Source organism: Arvicanthis niloticus, chromosome 7 (genome assembly GCF_011762505.2).
Source record: "Arvicanthis niloticus isolate mArvNil1 chromosome 7, mArvNil1.pat.X, whole genome shotgun sequence".
Classification (NCBI taxonomy): Eukaryota; Metazoa; Chordata; class Mammalia; order Rodentia; family Muridae; genus Arvicanthis; species Arvicanthis niloticus.
The window spans coordinates 77,017,604-77,039,055 of NC_047664.1; the positions used below are offsets into that span (position 1 = coordinate 77,017,604).

A 21,452-nucleotide genomic window follows, 5' to 3' on the forward strand; every position below is an offset into this window, starting at 1 on the left:
TGGCGGGGCGGGGCGGGGCATCTATACTTCTACCTCTAGAGATGCAAAACTGGGGGAGCACAAGTTCAAGGCCAATTTGGGCAAGATCCTCTTCTCAAAAAGAAATGTGTAGAAAATGTTAAGAAAGATGATTAAGGTAGTGAAAGTTTATATTATGCATACTTTACAGTTTAAAAATAAATGTAAAAACAGAGGGAACTGAGATTTCAGTAAATGGCATTGGGGCAACAGAATAAAATCAGATCCATTCTTTTTAATACTTCATTACAATGTTATTTAAGACCTAAACTAAAAATAAAGCTATTAAAAGAAAATATAGGGGGATAATATAATAGTTTTTAAAGGGAAGCCTGGTTACGTATAATCTAAAAAGATCAATAAATTTGACTATCCTAATATAACTTTTGCCTGACAATTAAAATGTATACCTAGACCCAGGTATGCATACCTAGAGCCTTAGCTGTTTGAGAGGCAAAGGAAAGACTGTTTGAGCCTGAAAGTCTGAGGCCAGACTTTGTATCAAGAAATAATAAGGCAATGTTGGCCTGGAAGTGTAATCAGTGGTAAAGAGCTTGGCCCTCATATACCCCAGAGAAAAGACTCGGAAGTGGCAGTGATCCTCCCGAGAACCTGTGAGTGATGCTGTAGAAACAGTGGGCAGAACTCCACACATCTCTGTAACTCAACTGAAAGAGACAAAGCACAGAGAAGAGAACAAATGGCCAACACCTGCTACAGAGTGCTTATTCCCCACTACTGTTCCAAATTTAAATGGGGCAGGATATTTTTGTAGCACTGACATTATAACTCAGAGGTAGATCACTTGTCTAATATGCACAAAGCCCTGAGTCCAATCCCCAATATTGCCAAAAACAAAAAGATAACACTGTGTATCCACCAGCTTGACAAAATCATACCAGCATAACAATTTTAAGGCCTGAGAGATATGCGGGTGAGAACTCTCACACATAGCCAATAGGGGGAGAAATCAATACTCTCATTAGTAGAGCCTTCATTTCTTTTCCTGTTGCTGTGATAAAATATTCTGATAAAAGAAACTTAAGGGAGAAAGGGTCTGTTTGCTTCACAGTTCCAGGTTATAGTCCATTATGTCTGCAGTTAGGGGACAGCAGTGAATACATGTATACGTGCTCAGCTGGCTTTCTCCACTCTTATATACCCCAGCATCTTCTGCCTAGGGAATGGTACCACCCACAGTAGATGGGTCCCTTCTTCCCTATTAACATAATAAGAGCAATCCCCTCAGAGGCCTACCCAAAGTCCAGCTCTCAGTTGATATTAATTTTTATCAAGTAGACAGTTAACATCATCATAGACACCTTCCTCATACAGTTAAAAAGTAAAAAATTCAAAAAGAGAGTTTTCACTGATGGACACAAGGATGGTCTCAAGAGAATTGTCATTAGAAAACGGCAATCAGCTCACATTCTCTCAGAAAGGGAGTGACAAACACATAAGGTGTGTTTAATGAGAGAAGAATATGATTTAAAGTTATTAAGGTATGAAAGGAAGAGTTTAGAAAACTATAATTGAGCCGGACGGTAGTGGCGCATGCCTTTAATCCCAGCACTTGGGAGGCAGAGGCAGGCGGATTTCTGAGTTCGAGGCCAACCTGGTCTACAAAGTACTACACAGAGAAACCCTGTCTCGAAAAAAAACCAAAAAAAAAAAAAAAAAACCCTATAATTGAGCTTTAAAAAATAAGTTTCAGGATGATATACTTCCATTTACTGAATAGTTTCAAATTTATAATATAACCACTCCTTACAATTCTATGTGTGTATATGTGTTTGTGTGTGAGAGAGAGTACTGAAATACACATATGTATATTCACATATATTATATCTAAAGAATAAGAAAATGATTCAGTCCTTCAAAACACAAATATAGAATAAACATTTGACATAGCAATATAATTGTGGGTTTATTTTCAAAATTATTGAATCAATAATCTGGACATCCCTGTTTTAGCAGCATTATTCATAACAATCAAAATGTAACAGCAATGTGAGTGTCCCTCAATGAAGGATGCACACCGGTAGTGTGGCCTGTGCAGGCATCAGACCTAAAAGAAGGAAGGGATGAACCTCGACGCACTGTGTTGAGTGATGCTTGTAAGTAGGCATGAAGGAGGAGAAACCAGGATTGTCCTACTTATATGATGTGTCTCAAATCGTCAGCTTCACAAATACAAAAGTAGATTGGTGACTTCCAGGAATGGAAATGAGGTAGTTTGAATATTTGGCTCAGAAGTGGAACTATTTGGAGGTGTGGCTTTGATAGAGTAGGTGTATCACTGAGGGCCGTGGGCTTTGAGACCCTCATCCTAGCTGCCTGGAAGCCAATATTCTGCTAGCAGCCTTCAGATGAAGATTTAGAACTCTCAGCTCCTCCTGCACCATGCCTACCTGGACACTGCCATGCCCCTGCCTTGATGATAAAGGACTGAACCTGTAAGCCAGCTCCAATTAAATGTTGTCCTTTTAAGAGTTGCCTTGGTCATGGTGTCTGCTCACAGCAGTAAAACCCTCACTAAGATGGGGGGGGGGGGGGAGGTAAAATGAAAGGTTCCTGTTTAATGAGTCCAGAGTTTCATTCCACAAGATGATAAGAATTATGGAAGTGGATGAAAGTTATAGCAACACACAATGTGAATGTTTCAGCTTCATGAAATAGATTAAAAGGGTATCCAGGCATGAAAAATGACTTTAGTAGGAAGAAAAAAAAAAAAGGTAAAACATAAAGTCATGTGCTGTATGCTAGGAAAGAAAGTGATAGAAAGAAAACTGCTTTTTCACATCTGTCACAGAGAAGAAGACTTGTAGGGACTTATCAATCAACAAAACCAGGTACGATCTGAATAGGCGTCATGGAGGATGCACAGGGCAGAAAGTCCACAGAGAAGAGGCAGAGCCCAGGGATCCGTGTGAGAGCCAGGGTGTACATGGAACTGGGGAGAACACGAGAACTAGGGATTAGACCAGGGGAATAAAGATGAGGAGTGCAGGTAAAAGGAAAGACTATTGGAGACAGAGTGAGCACAAAGGGCTGTCTGGGGTCTGTAGCCACTAACCCCAGCCCAGCCAAAGCAGACACTACACAGAACTGAGAAAGAGTCGCTGAGATGGGCTGGATTCTACGCTAGGTGATTTACACTTTAAAGTTATTTTAGATAGACACCATTAAGAATTTTAAGTGAAAGGTGCTGTGATATTACAAGCAAGACAAGAGGACAGCTGCTCTGGAAAGGTTTAACACGGGAATTGAGTGGGGGCTGGAGAAACAGATTCCAGCGCCCAAACGGCAGATCATGCGTGGCTGTAACTCCAGTTCCAGGGACTGCGGCACCTGTTTCTGGCTTCCGTGGGCACTGGGCGTGCACACTGACACAGGGACACAAACACGCCACAGGCAAACTCTCATACACTAAAATAATTGTTTACATCTTAAAAAGAGAGGAAAATTAAGGGGAAAAACTTCATTTCAAAGAAATAAACTTTCATACTTGTTCATCTAGAGAAGTTTTCACTTGTTAGCTTTGTAAACATTTAAAAACAAACATCATTACCTTCTAGCTTGAGATTTATCCCTCCACATTCTATAATTCCAATGAATTTGCCTTCTATCTGGCCATTTTTATAAACAAAAATTGTTGGTAAGCAGTTGTCATGGTAGTGTTCAATGCAGCTATTCACGATGGCTTTAACAAATTTGGTTTCTGGGAACTTTCTTGCTAGGACACTCAGATGCTGGTTAACCAGCAGGCACATTGGGACGCTAAAGAGAGAATACGCACAGTATACTTCAGACACAGACCACTCCTCTTAGGCTAGTAAAACGAATAAAACCTTCCATTTGCACAATATAGATCTTTACTTTTTATATAAAAGCATATTTGTGCTGTGACCTTTAACAAAGATGGACTGTATTAGAGCCCTCTGGTTTTTATTGGAAAGTCTACTATTCCCTGGGAGCGATGCTAGTATCACAGGAGTCTGGTACCTAATTTAGGTAAACTATATTCCACTTAGCATCACTTTGAGCCAGTTCCTAGATGAAAGCCCATCAGAACACAAATGAAAACCACATGTGTATAGGGAATCTGGAGCAGTCCTGGGCTGAAACCTAAGGACCCGACACTTGTCACTGATTGGTTGAATGTCCCGGGGGCTCAGATCCAGAGTGCCTCACCTCACACTTCTTTGACTCTCCTAACACTAACATATTTCACCCATGGTCTTCACTTCATTGTCATCCTGGATCCCAGTGTTCAGAGTGATTTCTCATCTAAAATTTAAAACTGATTGAATGCAGGATCCAACCTTGCAGTGCTGCCTGCTTCGTCCATCACAGAAATCCCCTTCCCCCACCCTCCAACCCATCCCTAGTCTATCACAGTGAGTTTGAGCGGATGAGCCGGAGCCGACCCCGCCCATCCGCCCAGAACACACACCTTCACTTTCTTCCACACCTCTTGGCTATAGTTCGCTTGTCTCCCCTGGGTTCTCACTTTCCCTTCCCAGAGACTTGCCTAATAAGCCTGACATCCAGAGGTTGATCCCCAGTACATCATAAAACACATATGATGCTGCACACTAGTCTTAGACTCTGAGAGGTGGAAGGAGGGTTAGGAGTTCAAGATCATCCTTGGCTGAGTTTGAGCTCAGATAAGTGGGAAAGGAGAGGACAGATGTAGGAGATCTTAATTACCAAACAGTATTAATTTTTCTTACAAATGTGACATCCTACAGATCAGAAATAGCATACTTAATTTAATCCCTAAAGCTAAAAATTCTATAATGTATTCGTGTGAATACATGCTTGTTTTTCTTCTATATTCCTCATCACAGACCCTAAAGCTAGGAGGGATTTTAAAGGATCACAACGCCAACATTCTGAAGTATTGTATAATTACCTTGATCTGTACAGATGAATTATAACCCACAGGTCTTTCTCTGCATTTGTGACTTCATTCACATACTGATTTCCAGAAATTTCTTTCAATTCCCCAAATTTTTGTTTCTTCTTAAGAGCTTTCCATTCCTGTAACCGCTTTTCTCTAAGTAAAACAAAAATATTACAGAAGTGTTATATTCTTTTGTGTATTTATTTATTCTCTCCCTCTATCTCCGTGAGTGTGTGTGTGTGTGTGTGTGTATGTCTGTCTGTCTGTGAGTTTGTGTTTCAGGTGTGTACATGTGCCTAAGGAGGCCAAAAGGCCTCTAGTTCCCTTCTATTGGAGTTATAGGCAGTTATGACCCATCTAATAGGGGTTCCAGGAACTGAACCCAGGACCTCTGCATCATCAGTAAGCATTTGTAACAACTGAATCATCTCTCCTTCCTCAAAGTGCATTTTTTATGGCCAATCAATATCCAATAATAATTTAGAGTAACAAATGTGATGCCCATACATATCAACACTGTGAATGACTGACTAACCCTTAAGGAACATATAAAGCCATTCCTCATTTTGTATGAGAAATGGCACTATTGTATGTATAGCAATTGTAAGAACTTTACTATTGACTTTGAATTTTTTACTTAAGACTAAGTGTTGTGTAACAGTTTCCTAGAGATTGAAACATTCTACCCTGCAGAGAAACTCCTTAAGCAGGAAGGTAAAAAACAAAACAAAACAAAACAACCCCCAAAAACAAACAAACAAAAAAAACCCTCAGAAACAGCTTCAGGAAGTCCCTGAAATTGACCAGATTCACTAGGCCCCACCCACTAGAGTAAACAATAAACACTGCAAGGAAGACTCTCAGACAAGCAATGCCTCAGAGAAGACTCTCAGACCAGACCTGCTGCCTGGAAGAAGCAGAACCAAGCTGAGCTGCCTGGAAGAGGTCTAGATCAACTGACCAACAGGGAGAGGAGACTCTCCACCCTGCTGAGCTGCCTGCAGGCTGTGCAGTGTGCTCAGGGTTCCCAGTTTTGTGAGCTGAACCCATGCTGGGGTGGGCCTTGGTGATGCAGTTGTCTTGGAGTCATTTCCGCTCCTGTAAGTAGCTCCAGTAAAACTCATTGGTTCACTGTTGTACTTTGTTCTGTTGTGGGTTCTCTATCTGGGGTGAGTAGTGTGTGTTCCATCTCTCCAGGAAAAGTTTTGTCACATAACAGTAGGTCATTTAGGTATTGGACCAGTAGATTCTTTTTCTTTTCTTTCTTTTCACACAAAATTATTTATTTGTATTGTGTGCATGAGTATTTAGCCTGCATACATGCCTGTGCACAGCATCCATGCCTGCAAAGGCCAGAAGGGTGTCTCAGATCCCCCAGAGCTGGAATTACATATGTTTGTAAGCCATCGTGTGGGTACTAGGAGCTGAGCTTGAGTCCTCTGGAAAAACAGCCAGTGCTCCCAACCTCTGAGCCATCTCTCCGCCCCTCCCATCCCTGCAATTTCTGTGTGCCAAAAAAGATCCTTTATCAGTGAATACCTTGAGTGACAGTGATATTGTTGAGGGTTCGTGGTGTTGTACTTAATGCACTACTTTAAGTACATAAACTAATTCAGTCCTTGCAAAAACGGGATGAAGTCAGTATTATTATCTCCAGTTATATGCCTATAAAGTAGCAAGCTGCTTTGTAGCCCAAAGCTTTTATGGACTTCTAGAATTGTTTGTTATTAAAATAATTTATTACAGGTAGAGGCAGCAAAGAAAGGTGACTAAGAATCTGACCTCTACCATCGGGCTAAACAGGGTTTACATGTCAGTTCCAGCACTTAATAGTAGCATACACTTGGGTGACTTACTTAACTTCTTTAGTTTTCATTTTCTCTATCCCTGAGTGACAAAAACCACTAATACCCTGTCACATGGGATCACTGGGTATTAAGTGACATAAGAAGAAATCTTTACCATCAACCTGACTGCAGTAGGAACCACCTTACAAGTGCTGGGAGAGGGTGGAATTTCCAGGAAGGGCTGATTTAGGGGGAAGATGGGTTCTGAATGTAGGAGGCGCTGTTCCATGGGCTGGGCTCTGGGCTGCCTAAAGAGAGAGCAATCTGAGCTTCCGTGTTCATCTCCACGTTCTCAGGTCCCTGCTGCCATGATGTCCCTACCATGATGGTCTGTGCCTTCAACCACTGAATCAAAATCAACCTTTCTTTCCTTAGGTTGCCTTTGCCAGGTACATTGTCACAGCAATAAAAAATGTAATATGGTAATTTCTCAGCAATGTGTGTGGCACATGGAGAACTGATAAGCTTTTATTATTCATCCATCTATATAGAACGTTAAGCCATTGTTAGTAACTCAAAATCTGCATAGTTTGATGATTAAGCCATGCTTGGATTTATTAAGTAACCTCAAGTTACTTGATAGTTTGCACCACACCTATAAGTTCTATACTTAAGTTTGCTAGGGTACTTCCTTCCTCTTGTTTCTCTGTATATAACTCCATCTTCTTATTTTTTGTATTCTTTTAAAAATGGTTACATTTTAGCATATGTATATATGTATGTGTTTGCCTATGTGTGTGTGCATGTATGCACACACGTGTGCATGTGCATTCCTGTGCATGCCATTACACATGTATGGAGATCGAAGAATATTTTGCAGAAGTTGGTCCTCTCCTTGCAGCAGACGGGTTCCAGGGAACAAACCCAGGTCATGGGGATTGACAGCAAACACCTCTACCCACTGAGCCATTTCACTAGCCCTCATTTTCTGCATTCTTGATGTTCTGGAATCTAGAACTTTGCTAATCCTCCTGGGAATACTCGTTTCAGAACTAGCTGGTTCCAAGAGAAAGAACAAACACTTACCAGACAACACCTTCTTCAAACTCAAGCCAACCAGCTCTGAAAGCACACCCTTGGTTGCTTTTTATTTTCTTTTATTGGGGGGGGGGGGGTGAGGGGCAAAGTCTGGCTATGTAACTGAGACTGTTCTCAAACTCCTTGGCTCAGCTAATCCTCCCACCTTAGTAGCCTCTCAGGTATCTGGGACTGTGGGCATGTACCACCATGTCAACTGGTGACCAACTGGTGTCAATCACCGAGTTCTTTCTGTGCTTGCTGTTTTGTTTTTTCTTATAAGGCTCCCTGCCGTAGGCATCCTTGAACCCAGTACCAGATGACTAACAGACCTCACCCAGAGGCCACCTAAATGATTCAACTGGCCAATCATAAGCCTGCTCACTACTGCCCTGCAAGTCTGTTCCCACAGGAACCACAACAGAGTCTGTGTCAGGGATTTTTCCCTTGCTGCTTTTTTTGATCCTGACCTGTTCAGGTGACTCCTTTGTGGGCCCATGTGCCATGGTGCAGCCCTTCTTCTTGAGAACAGTAACTGTTCAGTGGCAATCACTTTCTGATCATAGTTGTATTAAAGCAAACAAAACCTCCTCCTGGCAAGCTTCAGAACACACTGGCCTCATTTTGCATGTTAGAAGCACGCCAGATGAAAAGTCACTTTGCGTAACAATGAAGCCAAACACAATGAAACCCAAAGAGAATAATAATGCTGAGCTAAGGTCTGCCACTAGGTCCCTTCTTCTTGGTACAACTATCAACTGCTCCTTCCCCCTCATTTCCCCTGGCTTTTTCACTAGAAAGGTTAACACATGGGCGTTAGTCCTGCTATCAGAAAGACGCTGTTCAGTGGCCTGCATTTTGCACTTAACAATCAAATCAATTGTGATTCACTGCATAGACAGAAAGCCCTCTAGCTATTTTAAGCAGAATGGAACTTAACCTGGGAAATTAAGCACTTTGCAAACTTGCTGAGAAGAAGTAGGCCTTAGGCTGGCCAACCAGGAATGACTCCCAGAACAACACTGCAGAACTGGTCTGCCAAGGCTTTCTTTGCTGCAATCCAGAAACTGGGGAATCTAGATTCCAACTGTTGGCCCAAGTATCACATTACTCTGAGACTCAGAGGCATAATGACAACTGCTGGCACCAGGAACCAGGCTCCCTAGCAACGATCAGAGGATGAGAAACTGAAGCCAGAGCAATAGCTCCGGAGTTATAAGGCAAATTCCAGGTCCACTTAAATGGATGCTTTAGGCTTATTTTTTTATGTATTTATTTATTTTTCTCTATTTAATATAGCTCTGAGCTCAAATGTCCTGTGAGGGTGTTAGCAGAACTGAAACACATTTGTTATCCTTGCTGCAAACTCTGAGAAATGCTTTAACTTAGCTTCTAGCTCCTGCGCTACTGTAACATGCATCAAGGGGAAGGCGGCATGTCAAAGAAGACAGGTTAGTGTATTTGCCACAAAAATATACTGCAGACATGTTCACTGGCACATTTAGACATTTCTTCTTCCTTTTAGCTATAGGAACCTCAGGATTTAATTCACTTGCTATTTCATAGCTGGCTACCTACCCAGTGGCATTTTTGTCCCTAACTTTTTAAATATAGGGTATTTGTCATTTCTTTATCATATCCTGAGGCTTTGTTAAAACCTAAGTATCATTATAGGTTCCTCTTTTGCAGCTTGCAGGAAGACTATGCTTCCAAGCCTCCTTGTGAGACTACATTGTAACCAAGGAGAGAGGCGTGAACAGGAGCTAATCATCTCTGGTACTCAGTCCTCAGGTGTCCTGGGCAGTGTCCACACAGATCCCTGACTCACATGGAAGGTGGTGCAGGATTCTATGGTGATGTAGCCCTAGTGAAAAGTGTCCAGGCCACAGTCACTGCCTGGGAAAGAGCTGCCCAAGAGAGCTACAGGAGATGGATCAAAAAGTGAAGGAACCGCCCACCAAGCACACCTTTAATCTCAGCACTTGGGAGAAGGAGGCAGGTGGATCTTAGAATTCCAGGACAGCCAGGGCTACATAGAGAAACCCTGTCTTGAAAAATAAAAACAAAACAGTTGAGAAACCATCACCACGAGATAACTCAAAACACTTTAAAATTTTATTTGTATTTTATTTATGTGTATGGGAGTTCTGCCTGCATGTATATCTGAGCACCATTTGTGTGCCTGCTGCCTATGGAAGACAGAAGAAGGGGTCAGATCCCTGAAACTGGAGAGGGTTGTGAGCCTCCATGTGCATGCTAAGAAACCAGGTCCTCTGGAAGATCATCCAGTGTTCTCTACCTCTGAGCCACCTCTCCAGGCCCAATTAGCTCTTTGATCGACACAATACAGCTGTGTTAGCACATGGGTATCTTTGGGTTCATCCTACTTGAAGTGTATCTGATCAACACGAATTTTGTATCCATTTATGGTTCCCTTCAATGTGTATCAAGATCTAGTCTCTAACCATTTCCTTTCTATTTATACAGTCTTTTTTTTTTTTTCCTGACTTGATTCTTTCTCTTATGATATTTTCAAAGTTTATGTGTTTGGTAGCTATTGTAGCTGCCAAGGCAACTGATAAGAGGAAGGGTTTATGTGGGCCTGTGATTCCACAGGGTTGAGAGTGCATCCTGGTGAAGAGGTATAGCAACACCCAGGTATAGCAGCCAGAGCAGGAAGCTGAGAGCTCACATCCTCACCTGCAAGCGCAGAGCAGAGACAGCCACCTGGAAGCAGGGCAGGACTATGAACTCTCAAAGGCCACCCACAGTGATGTAGTTCCCCAGCTGTGTGACTTCCCCAGACAGCATCACCAAATGGAGACCAGATGTTCAAATATCTGAGCCCATGAGGAAAAAAAAATCCCATACATTTCATATTACAAGTGCTGCAGGTAACAACCCTCCGGGGAAATTAAAGAAAATTTACTAAAATGAAAAACACACTGGAGGGTTTCACAAATTTAAGCAACCAAAAGAAAGAATCAGAAAACCAAAAGGTAACACTATTGTCATTATTAACCCAGAAGCACTGATTTAAAAGGAGATTGAAGAGTGAACACAGCCTGAAGGGCCTGTGGGCCTGTGTCCAGCAGGTCAACATTATACTGTGGGAATCCCGGAAGCAGCAGACACATAGAGACACTCATGGTTTCGGAACTATTGGTTGACAGCTTCCCAAATGTGATTAAAGACACAAGTTCAAAATCCAATACATCAAATACACTTCATGTAAAGACCCCACAGTACCACAATGCCATACCTATATATTTCAATAGCCTTTATGTCTTCTTCATCAAATTCATCTTCTGCTTCTTTCAGCTGCGCGAGTGTCATCTTCTCATATGGCTTAACTAAAATGGAAATTTTAGGTGATCAAATTGTCCAAACATTATTTTTGCTTTACAATCAATATCTAGGAAACAAAACAAAGAAACAAACAAACCCAAACCACAACCCAAACTGTGTAGCTAGTGGAGATCAACAGTACCTTTTGCAAACCTGTAGTGACCAGCTAAAACATGGCTACACGTTACACAAACTGTAGTGTTAGCGTTTTTTTGATTCCCTCAAAGTTCACAGAACTGGCAGGACGCTTTCGAGAGTAGATGGGAAAATCAATTCGATCCCATAAATGTAGGTTTCCCCTAACTACGTGGGCGGATTAATGAATAAGATACTATACAGAAAGGACAAAAAAAAGGTGATCTGGAAATAGAGGGACATGGTAGAAAGATGTCACTGGGTTTCATAGCATATCTCTGCACTTTTATTAATTGCCATGTGCCTTTCAACATACAAGTCAGCCATTTTGAGTGGCCGGGCAGCATATATATTAAACGATATCTGATTCCCTCTCTTGTGTTTCACGAGATATATTTCACTCCCTGCAGTGCGTGCCCCTTCACGCAGCCTCCCAGACGTAAGCGCACGTACCCATCGCCTCCTGCTGTAAGCGCAGCACCATCTCTTCAATTTCATCTTTTGGTTCTTCTTTTGGAGGAAGAATGCCAAAATTCCTTAAAATCTCATTCCATTCTGTATCTTCATTTGGATCCTACCCCAAAAAAGGGTCTTTTAGCATAGTTGTGCATTGTAAAATGGTCTGCTAAAGCTGACTGGGAAGCAGCAGCACATCTGCACACAAAGCTGTTCGTGGAGCTGAGGTTTCAGGGACAAGCCTACTTCTCCCACCAAGAATGGGGCTGCATGCTCTGGTTAGCAGGACACACCTGTCCTCAGCATTACAGAGCTTATAAAAGGATCATCTTAGAGGATGTCCAGATGGCTTACCTGGTGAAGGCACTCACTGACTTGTCACACAAGCTTGGTGACCTGAGTAAGGCGCTAAATCCCACATAAGAGAGAGAGAGAGAGAGAGAGAGAGAGAGAGAGAGAGAGAGAGAGAGAGAACTGGCCACACAGGGTCATCCTCTGACCTATTCACTCAAGCTATCATACACACAATGTCATACATGTCTCACCCACTTCATGCACACACATACAATAGTAGCACATTTTAAAAATCAGTTTAGACCACCTATAAAAAGTGTTAAGAAAATAAGCTTTTAAGTCACAGAAAACGTATTGATAACTACAGTGAACAAACCCAATTTGCATGATGTCCAAAAGCATGTTGTTTCTTCTTCCTGTGCTAGACTGTCAAGTGAACTTGTTTCTTTTTTGAGGCACACAGATTCAAGAACCCTCATAGCAAGCTACCGTATTGTGAGATGCCCTACAGAGAGAATCACATATTGAGAAAACATGGCCTGGAATGCTGTTAATCCCACACTTAGGAGTCAGATCTTTGTGAGTTCCAAGCCAGCCTGGTCTACACAGCCAGTTATAAGCCACCCTAGTCTACACAGTGAGTTCTAGGCCATCCAGGCCTACATGGTGAGGCTTTGTTTCAAGGAAGGGAAAAAAAAGAGGGTGTGGTTGGGTACAGTACTGAAAGACTGTGACCCACTTAGGGCAGGAGTTCAAGTTCAGCCTTGGTACTTAGTGATATCCATGCGAGCATACACAACAAGACCCAGTCTCAAAAAACACATCTAAACTAAACAACAAAAAAGTAAAAATGAGGAAACAAAACAAACAAAGGAAGAAGGCATGGCTGTGGGCAAAGTAGAAATGAAGTTCTGGAAGCAAAATAATTCAAATATAACTAAATCCTGCCAGCAACTGCATGTGTTCTTCTCTATTGTGCAGTTAACCAATCCACATGCTAAGGTGTTGAGAACCGCACTAGTCCCACGTTCGGCGCCAAAAATGTTGGAGCCTAGTCCACTCCGCGTTTGGCGGCCACTGTATCCTGGCCCAAGCTGCCGCTCCGGTCTGCGGGTCGGGGTTCAGCAAGAGAGACAATGAGGACAGACTCGAAAAATGGAAACCAGACAGAGTGTGTTTCAATCCCATTTATTCTTCAGTCTCTCTTCCTAGTCCAAGTCCCAAGTCTTGAGTTCCTAGTTCCTAGTTGTACTCCTCCTAGTTCCAAGTTGTACTCAATCTCTGTTACTCCAAATTGTTCTCCAAGTTGTACTCTCTTGTCTGCCTCTCGCCTTTTATATGTCTCACTTCTAAGCCATGCCTTTTGGTCATGCCTTTAAGTCACACCTTTAATCATGCCCTTAGGTCTTGTCTCTAAATCTGATCTCTAAGTCACACTCTTAAGTCACACACCTTTAATCTCACACATTTAATCTCACACACCCAAGAAAAGTCCTGGGTATCTAAAACAAGATGTTATCAGAGTGTGCTCAGCTGTTGTAGGCTATTGTAATACAAGTCTCATGTCAGGGTATATGGCTCAAGATGGCTGCAAAGCTGATAGCCGCTTTCTGCTAAAAGTCGGCTCCCAACACTAAGGGACATAAGATTTTAGTCTGTGGTTTCCCTGGGATGCATCAGGGTATTCAGTTCACTTGTCTCATGTGTGCTCGCTGGGAGTTCTGAAGCTGTGGAATAGCATCTTTTAATAACTCTAGAAAATTTCTCTCCAAATATTACTCAACTTCTAAAATTTTCCTATTCCTATTTTACTAACATTAGAAACCCTCATCCATGGATATTTTTAATTTTCACAAGTTCTACTTGGCTTTTTACGAGTAATGGTCTTTTACTGAAAAAATGTTTTATTTCATTGTCAAAAGCAATATGTTTTTCTGACATGTTAGAAATCATTTCTTAATAAGTAGCAGCTTAAAATTTCAGATAATGGGCTTAGGGAGACAGCTTCGTGTTTAAGAGCACTTGCTGCCCATGCTGAGAACCTGGGTTAGGTTTCCAGCACCAAAATGTTGGTTCACAATCATCCCGAACTCCAACTGTTGGGGGGGTCCAATGTCCTCTTCTGATCTCCAAGGGCACTGGCGTGCACATGGTGCAGATACATGCATGCTTGCTGTCCTAGTCAGGTTTCTATTGCTGTGATAAGCATGACGATCACAAGGAATTTGCAAAGGAAGGGGTTTGTTTCAGCTTACAGCTTGCAGTCCTATGTGAGCTGGGAAATTAGTGAGCCCCCAGTGTGTACACTTCTTTTTCCCCTTGGCTTTTGGAAATAGGTACATTTAGAGTTTCTTTCAGATACTAAAAATGTTGAGAATGGCATACATCAAGGTCCTACCAGCTTTTCTCAATTACATATCTCAATTTTTATTGAAGAAAACATTGACCCTGAACAATGGCTTTAGACCTAATATGCATGTCTTTGTCTCGATAGAGTCAGATATTCTGAACTAACCTCTGATGGGCAACAGTGCCACATTTTCAGTGAGTCGGGGGTCGAGGCCTATGACAGAAGAATAGCAAGCCAGCATCTTGGTGGCACTCAGGTTTCAGAGGAGCACACCTGGCTAGAACTTGTGGGCCTGAGCAGTGTGTGCAAAAGTGATTTTAGTGAATTCATGTGCACTATACGCATGCCATGCCCACAGAAGATTCACAGATGGTTGTGAGCATCCTGATATGGGTGCTGGGAACCAGACCCAGGCACTGTGGAAGAGCTGGAAGTATTCTTAACCACTGGGACATCTCTTCAGCCCCTTACTTTTTAATTTTTTAATCAAAAATAATATTTCCATTCAATATATTCTGATCATTGTTTCCTCTCCCTCAAATCCTCCCAGATTCTCTCAGCCCATCCAACTCCATGCCTTTAGAAAACAAACAGGCAAAACCAAAATCAGAATAATAATAATAAACAAAGATAAAGCATGATAAACACAAACACAGAGACACACACATAAAACAAACCCCATAAAACACAAAATCAGGAACCATAATGTATGAGCAAAAGAACAGTAATTAAAAAAATAGCCCAAATAAAGCAATATGAAACAAAGTCATCTGCAGAAATTCCACTGAGTATGTTTTTGGCTTGCTTTCTACTACTGGGTATGGGCCAGACCCCAAAGGAGAAAATTACTTTGTCCTTTGCAAGTAGTTGTCAATTGGAGGTAGCTTCTTGGTTAGGGATGAGAGTCCCTCTCCACTTCCTCTCCTCAGCACCAGGGACCCTTCTGGCCTGGACCTTTGCAGGCCCTGTGCATGCTACCACATGCTCTGTGAGTTCACATGTGCATCAGTCCTGTTGTGTCTGGAAGATACCGTTTCCTTGATATCTTCCCCCCCCCCCCCCCCCCCCCCATCTTTCTGTCTCCACTTCCCAGAGCTCGGAAGGGAGAGGTTTGGTGAAGACATCCCATTTAGGACTGTTCCAAGGTCTCTCACTCTGCACACTGTCTAGTTGTGGGTCTCTATTGATTCCCTTTTACTTGCAGGAGGAAGTTTTCTAATGATGACTGAGCAAGATACTGACCTAGCAGAAAGGTGTTAGAGGTCATTCTATCCATATGTTCCTTTAGCAGATCAATAGGATTTGGTTTTCCCTTAAGCCCATGGCCTAGCGAGTCTCGGGTTTGGGCAGCCTTTTTCTTTTTAAATATACAAAGTCTCACTCTGTCACCTAAGCTGGCTTTATGAGCCAGTATGCCCAAGTATCAAGTGGCAAAACACATAATATGTGAATGGCCGTTTTAGGCATTTATAAACACACAGTACAGTGTAATGAAGTACAACCACTGGCTGTAACCCACCCCACCATCTATTCGGGGCTTTCCATCTCCCGGGAGAACGACTAGGGTCACTCAGGCACACAATCAAATCTTCGTGCGGATGTATATTTCTTAGCTTTTACATCATCTTTAACATTTTTACGGACTGGACAGAGATACATAAGAATATATATCACTCCAGTTTTATTCCACGTTATTAACAAACTCATCACTCCCCTCAAGCTGCTTTTATATCTTTTTCTCTTAATGACGGCAAGCATTTGTTTCCAAAAGCAAGCTGTCCAGCTAGGCAACAGGAGTGTCCCCATTCACAGTACGCGGCGTGTTGTCACTTTTTCTGTCTCCTTTATTTCCGGCATTCGTTTATACTTTTGTTCATTTAAGTCTTCAGCCTTGTTAGTTTGTTCCCTTGTACTCTATTCTTTCTGGTGTTAAGATCAATGGAAGAGTTGTGTTTGTTCTTTTTTTTTTTTTTTTATTGTTAGCGTGTAGAAACAGTTTTATAGAAATGTTATGGTCCTTCTTCGATTCCTTCCTGTAGACGTTTGGGATCACAGTGAGCACTATTGTTTCAGAGCTGGCATCTGTCCACCCTAATCCTGGAAATCTCTGTAAGTCATTGTCCTCGCCGGCCCACGACTGTGCCGCCCTGTTCTTTGGATGCTCTATACCTTTGGCTGGGTTCTGCGTGCTGTCTTTGAAAATGGATTGGTGGGAATTTCTAAAGACTGAACATAAAATGTTATTATAAGTCCATGGGAAAGCTGCCCTGGGCTAACACTGCCTGAGGGGCAGGTTTGATCCCTGACCACCAATTGTCAACGCAACATGCCCTGGACTCCCCACACAGAGGTCCCACTTCAAACCCCTGCTTGTCTCCTGTCCTTGGGCACATCTCAGACTTCAGTCCTCACTTACTCTGCCAATTGTACTCAAGACCAAACTGCAAATGTGTAAATCTTTCATGCTAAAACTGGCTTCAAAGATTGCAAAACAGGGGTGGAGGGTAGGGAGAGACCCACATTCTGGCATATAATGCAGTAAACCAGAAATTTGCTAAGATGACTATTGCAATGAGGAAATCTCAGATGGTGCGCTGAAACCCAGGCTTACTTACTCTCTTCTGCGGAAACAAAGAGAGGTTCTGGGGAGTTGATCTCTAGGGTGAGGCTAGAAAGCTGGGAGGAGGATACCCAAGTCGGTGCCCTCTGCAGGCCCCATCCCATTATGAATTACAGTCAGCTTTCTGCTATACACACACAATGACTAATATATCACAAGTAGAAATTTCTTTAAGGATGTCAATTTCCCCTTCAAAGAATGATTTCTCTGTTTCCAGAACTTGTTGTGCCAGCTCAAAATAATTCTCATGCTGGAGAGCTTCAGGCTGACAGTATCTGGTCTCATACGGTCGTATCAGACCTCCCTATTTTGAAGTCCTAGGCACCTTAAGATTCCATGGTTTGCCATTTCCCCCTTGATTCTGATGTAGGTTTTTCTTCCTATCATGCTGACACTTTTAGGGGCTCCCTTTAATTCTTTTAGACGACCTTCTAGAAGCTTCTGCTATAGTTCCCACTCCGCACATTTTTATTTTTATTCAGTAGGATATATATTGACCTAGCCAACTGTTACCAACAATTCTAGTATCTTTTATCTTGAAATTTTAGTCTCTCTCTCTCTGTCTCTGTCTCTGTCTCTGTCTCTGTTTCTCTCTCTCTCTCTCTCTCTCTCTCTCTCTCTCTCTGTGTGTGTGTGTGTGTGTGTGGGAGTATGGGAGTTAGGGGATGGATCGCATGTGCCATGACATACATGTGGAGGTCATAGGGCATTCTCTTTACATGGATCTCAGGGATCTGATTCAGGCCAGGGAGCAGGCACCTTCCCCCCCTGAGCCCGACAGTCACTTTTTAAGAACACTTTCCGAATGTCACAATCACCTGGTACTTTCTTTCCTTTGGAACTGCTGAACGTCTTAAGAGAGATGACTGAAAAGACTTAGAATTATAGCCAGTTCCTACCACGTCACTCCAACCAATCCAGTCTTGACTGTTCCATCCGAGACTGTGTTGTTGACATAACAGAGCCGTCCTTATGCACTGAACTGCATTTGACTTGGGTTCTTCTTGATGAAGCACTCTTCTTGGGAGCCGCCAGAGTATATTCTTATAGATGTGTTCAAACTTCTCAACCGCTCTTACTGAGCTGATCTAGACTCCATTTCAGTGTGACTCAATAGAACAGTGTTCGAGAGTGCCCTACCCTTGGCTTTTAGGATTATTTGTCAAAGGTTATCTAGCAGAGATAGGGGCCACAATCTATTTTCACAAATGGTGACGATATTTCTGCCACAGTGTGTGTTGTCTTTACTGTTCTCTCAAGCACACTCTTATAGAACAGGCCCCATGTTTAAAGCATAAGGAATGCCTGCTGAATAAATCAAGGAACAATAATAACAACGGCAGGGAGAGGTCAGTGAGCTGGTGCTTCCTGCTGGTTCCACTTCAGCAGAATTTCTGAAAAGCAGATGTAAAGCAGGACAGACTGCAGGGCCAGGCTAATTGTACAATTGTACTTGCTAACAGCTGCCCCAATGTGAACGGAGCTGATTACATGTGAATCACGTTTAAAACAGCTTAACAAGTATATGATCTACCCAACTACCCGAAGTTTCTATGTAAACCAAGAAACACCTGATTCACTTCACTAGGGAGCAGGGAATAGAAAGCTATTTCTTATGTCAGAAAGCGAGGATTTTCCTGTGAGAGAAAAAGGAAAGGAGAGGGGAGAGGATGGGATGGAGGAACCAAGGGAGGAGATTCTTATTTTTCTAAATTAAAACTTTATTATAAAGAACTCGAGGGGCTGGAGAGGTGGCTCATGGGTTACGAGCACTCTTAAAAGAGAACCTGAGTTCAATTCCCAGCACCGATATGCTGGTTTACAACCATCTGTAACTTCAGTTCCAGGAGATCCAACGTCCTCTTCAGAACTCCGTGGCATGTGACATACAGACATGCATGCAAGTAAAATGCCCACACAAATAAAATAAAATAAAATAAAATAAAATAAAATAAAATAAAAATATTTCAAGGTTAAAGAATTCATAAATAAAAAACATCACCCTGTGAAATTATCCAGACCAAAGTCTTGAGATGTATAGCTGTAATTTAACTTTTTATTTAAAAAAAAAAATTGCGTGCTTGCACGTGTGTGTGTGTGTGTGTGTGTGTGTGTGTGTGTGTGTGTGTAGACCAGAAGATAACCTGCAGGACTCAGGTTTGTAGGTGACATGGATCAAACAGTTTATCAGGCTTGGCAGCAAGCACCATAACCCACTGAGACATCTCACAGCAATGGACACCACCCACCCTGTACCGTCTGGTAAAAGAACATAAATTAACATAATTGAATCCCCTTGCGCCAATCGTACTTCTTTCTTAATTCAGAAATAGCACAGCATTTGGATTTCCAGGACTCAGGGGTAAAAAACAATACTGAACAACTAAGTGTCTCTTTCAGCTTCACAGGACACTCAGGGATATCAGAAAAAACAAAAAACAAAAAAACGGCATTCTCTCAAAACTAGACAGAGACTCACAAAATAGCACCTACCAAGAACAAATGTTAGAACCTACCCCTGCGGACCGTCCACAACACTCTGGAACTAGCTGGCTTTTCCAGCTCAGGGCTCCAAGGTCACCCTATGACCTGACCCTCACCTGCATGATGTTCTCTTGTGCCCCTCACGAGGGGTCAAGGCCTCAATCTTCCTCCAGGCTGGCAGAGGGAACCAGCTAGCTCTGGCTAGGTGGTCTCTAACGCTTCAGGGACAGGTCAAGCGCGAACAGGACCTCTGCGCATGTGCAACGGTACCCCAGTTGCCAGGCAACGCAGAAGCTTGCTTAGTTCCAGGGTCTGTGGACCCTTGTGCATCAACCAGGGATATCTGTCTTTAGCAGCGTGTCTTTCCTGCTAGTCACAAGGTGCTCCGTTCCGTCCTTATCTACTACTGCCACGTCCAAGACTATTCCGCAAGGTTGAATCCAGTATTCATAGAGAAAAAAATAAATTCCTGGGGTGGCAAGCACTACAGAGGAGCTCTTAACCTGGACCCATCGTCTGTTTGGAGATGGATTTATTATTTATTTGTTTGCTTATTTGCTTAGTTTTGGTTTTTCAAGACAGAACTTATTTGTGTAGCCCCGACTGCCCTGGAATGTACTTTGTAGACCAGGCTGACCTTGAACTCACAGAAATCTACTTGCCTCTGCCTCCCAAGTGCTGAGATTAAAGGCGTGGGCCACTACTGCTTGGCTAAAGATAGAATTTTAAGGGGCATCTAAACACTAGCCTCAAGTGACAGGGGTGTGTGTGTGTACTCCCCCCCCCCCCACTGTCCCCCTTGGAGCTTGGTCTACCTCAGGTGGCTGAGGAAAGAGCATATAAGCAGAGGCCAGCCTGGGCTACAAATTGAGAACCTGTTTCAAAGCAACAAAACCAAAACAAGAATCACTAAAAGAAAGAACTCCACCCTCTTTAGGAGCAGAAGATATAGAGAGTTGGGTTCCTCAGGGTTTAAGAAAAGCATTTTACCAGGGAGTATTTACTAGGAACATGGGGAAGTTACCATGTAAGCTGTTATGCACCTGGTCCCAGAGGTATTCTGGAGAGGATTTTAAAACAAGAGGAAAAAAATGTACTTAGTAACACAATTTTAAACTTGTGTTCAGCAACTGAGCAGTTCACCAGCAGTGATCAGTTAGTATTCAATCCTGATTCTGCACTCCAAGCATCCTATAGTGTTTGTGTGTGACACTGCTCAGTAAAAGCACGGCAGTCTGTTTAACTATAATCTCAGTATTTCTGCTTTTCTCCCTGCCCTGCTTTTATGTGAAGATTCTTAAAATACACAAGCAATTTATGTCTTTCTTTCTTTCTTTCTTTCTTTCTTTCTTTCTTTCTTTCTTTCTTTCTTTCTTTCTTTCTTTCTTTTTTAAAGATTTATTCATTTCCTATATGTGAGTACACCATAGCTGCCTTCAAACATACCAGAAAAGGGCATTGGATCCCATTACAGATTGTTTGGAGCCACCATGTGGTTGCTGGGAATTGAACTCAGGACCTCTAGAAGAGCAGTCAGTGCTCTTAACTGCTGAGCTATCTCTCCATCCCATCTTTCTGGAATTTTAAAGAGACTCTGCTGCCTAATAATATCTAATTTTTCTTATTTTGACAAAAGAAGGTAATGGGGGACAAAATATTGCATGTTCTTTTCTCATATGCAGAATTTGTATTGATATACCTATCACATATATGACATAAAACCAGAAGACAGATTATTTGGCTGGGAAAGGGGAGCCAAAAGGGGGTTAGCAGGGACAGTAGGGGTTACATAAGAACACAGACAATTATAAATATGTATGAAATACCACAAGATAGGATGCATAGTAACTGTAAAAAGTAATTTTAAATTTCAGGTTAGTAGAATTACTGCGTACAGACAGTCGACACTGTCCCATGCATTTGTGACTGTGGAATAGGGAACCCTTGCCATTCTGAGGCCCATTCTGCCAAGAC

The 21,452-nt window shown here is 42.3% G+C and overlaps 1 protein-coding gene across 2 annotated transcripts in view; it reads right to left on the minus strand.

Annotated features, from left to right (window-relative positions):
- Positions 1–19,740, minus strand: part of Pdcl2 (phosducin like 2) — a 21,877-nt gene extending 2,137 nt beyond the window's left edge. Inside the window, exons 1-5 of one of the 2 annotated variants that reach the window (XM_076937734.1) lie at positions 19,595–19,729; positions 11,728–11,848; positions 11,054–11,144; positions 4,937–5,080; positions 3,590–3,798 (exon numbers count right to left, since the gene is read on the minus strand). In XM_076937734.1, coding sequence (XP_076793849.1) covers positions 3,590–3,798; positions 4,937–5,080; positions 11,054–11,144; positions 11,728–11,848; positions 19,595–19,600 — 571 coding nt within the window. In that variant the 5' untranslated portion in view covers positions 19,601–19,729. Of the gene's footprint in view, positions 1–3,589; positions 3,799–4,936; positions 5,081–11,053; positions 11,145–11,727; positions 11,849–19,594 lie in introns of both variants that reach the window. The other variant, XM_034509149.2, reaches the window with a different exon arrangement.
- Between the last annotated feature and the right edge of the window lie 1,712 nt (positions 19,741–21,452).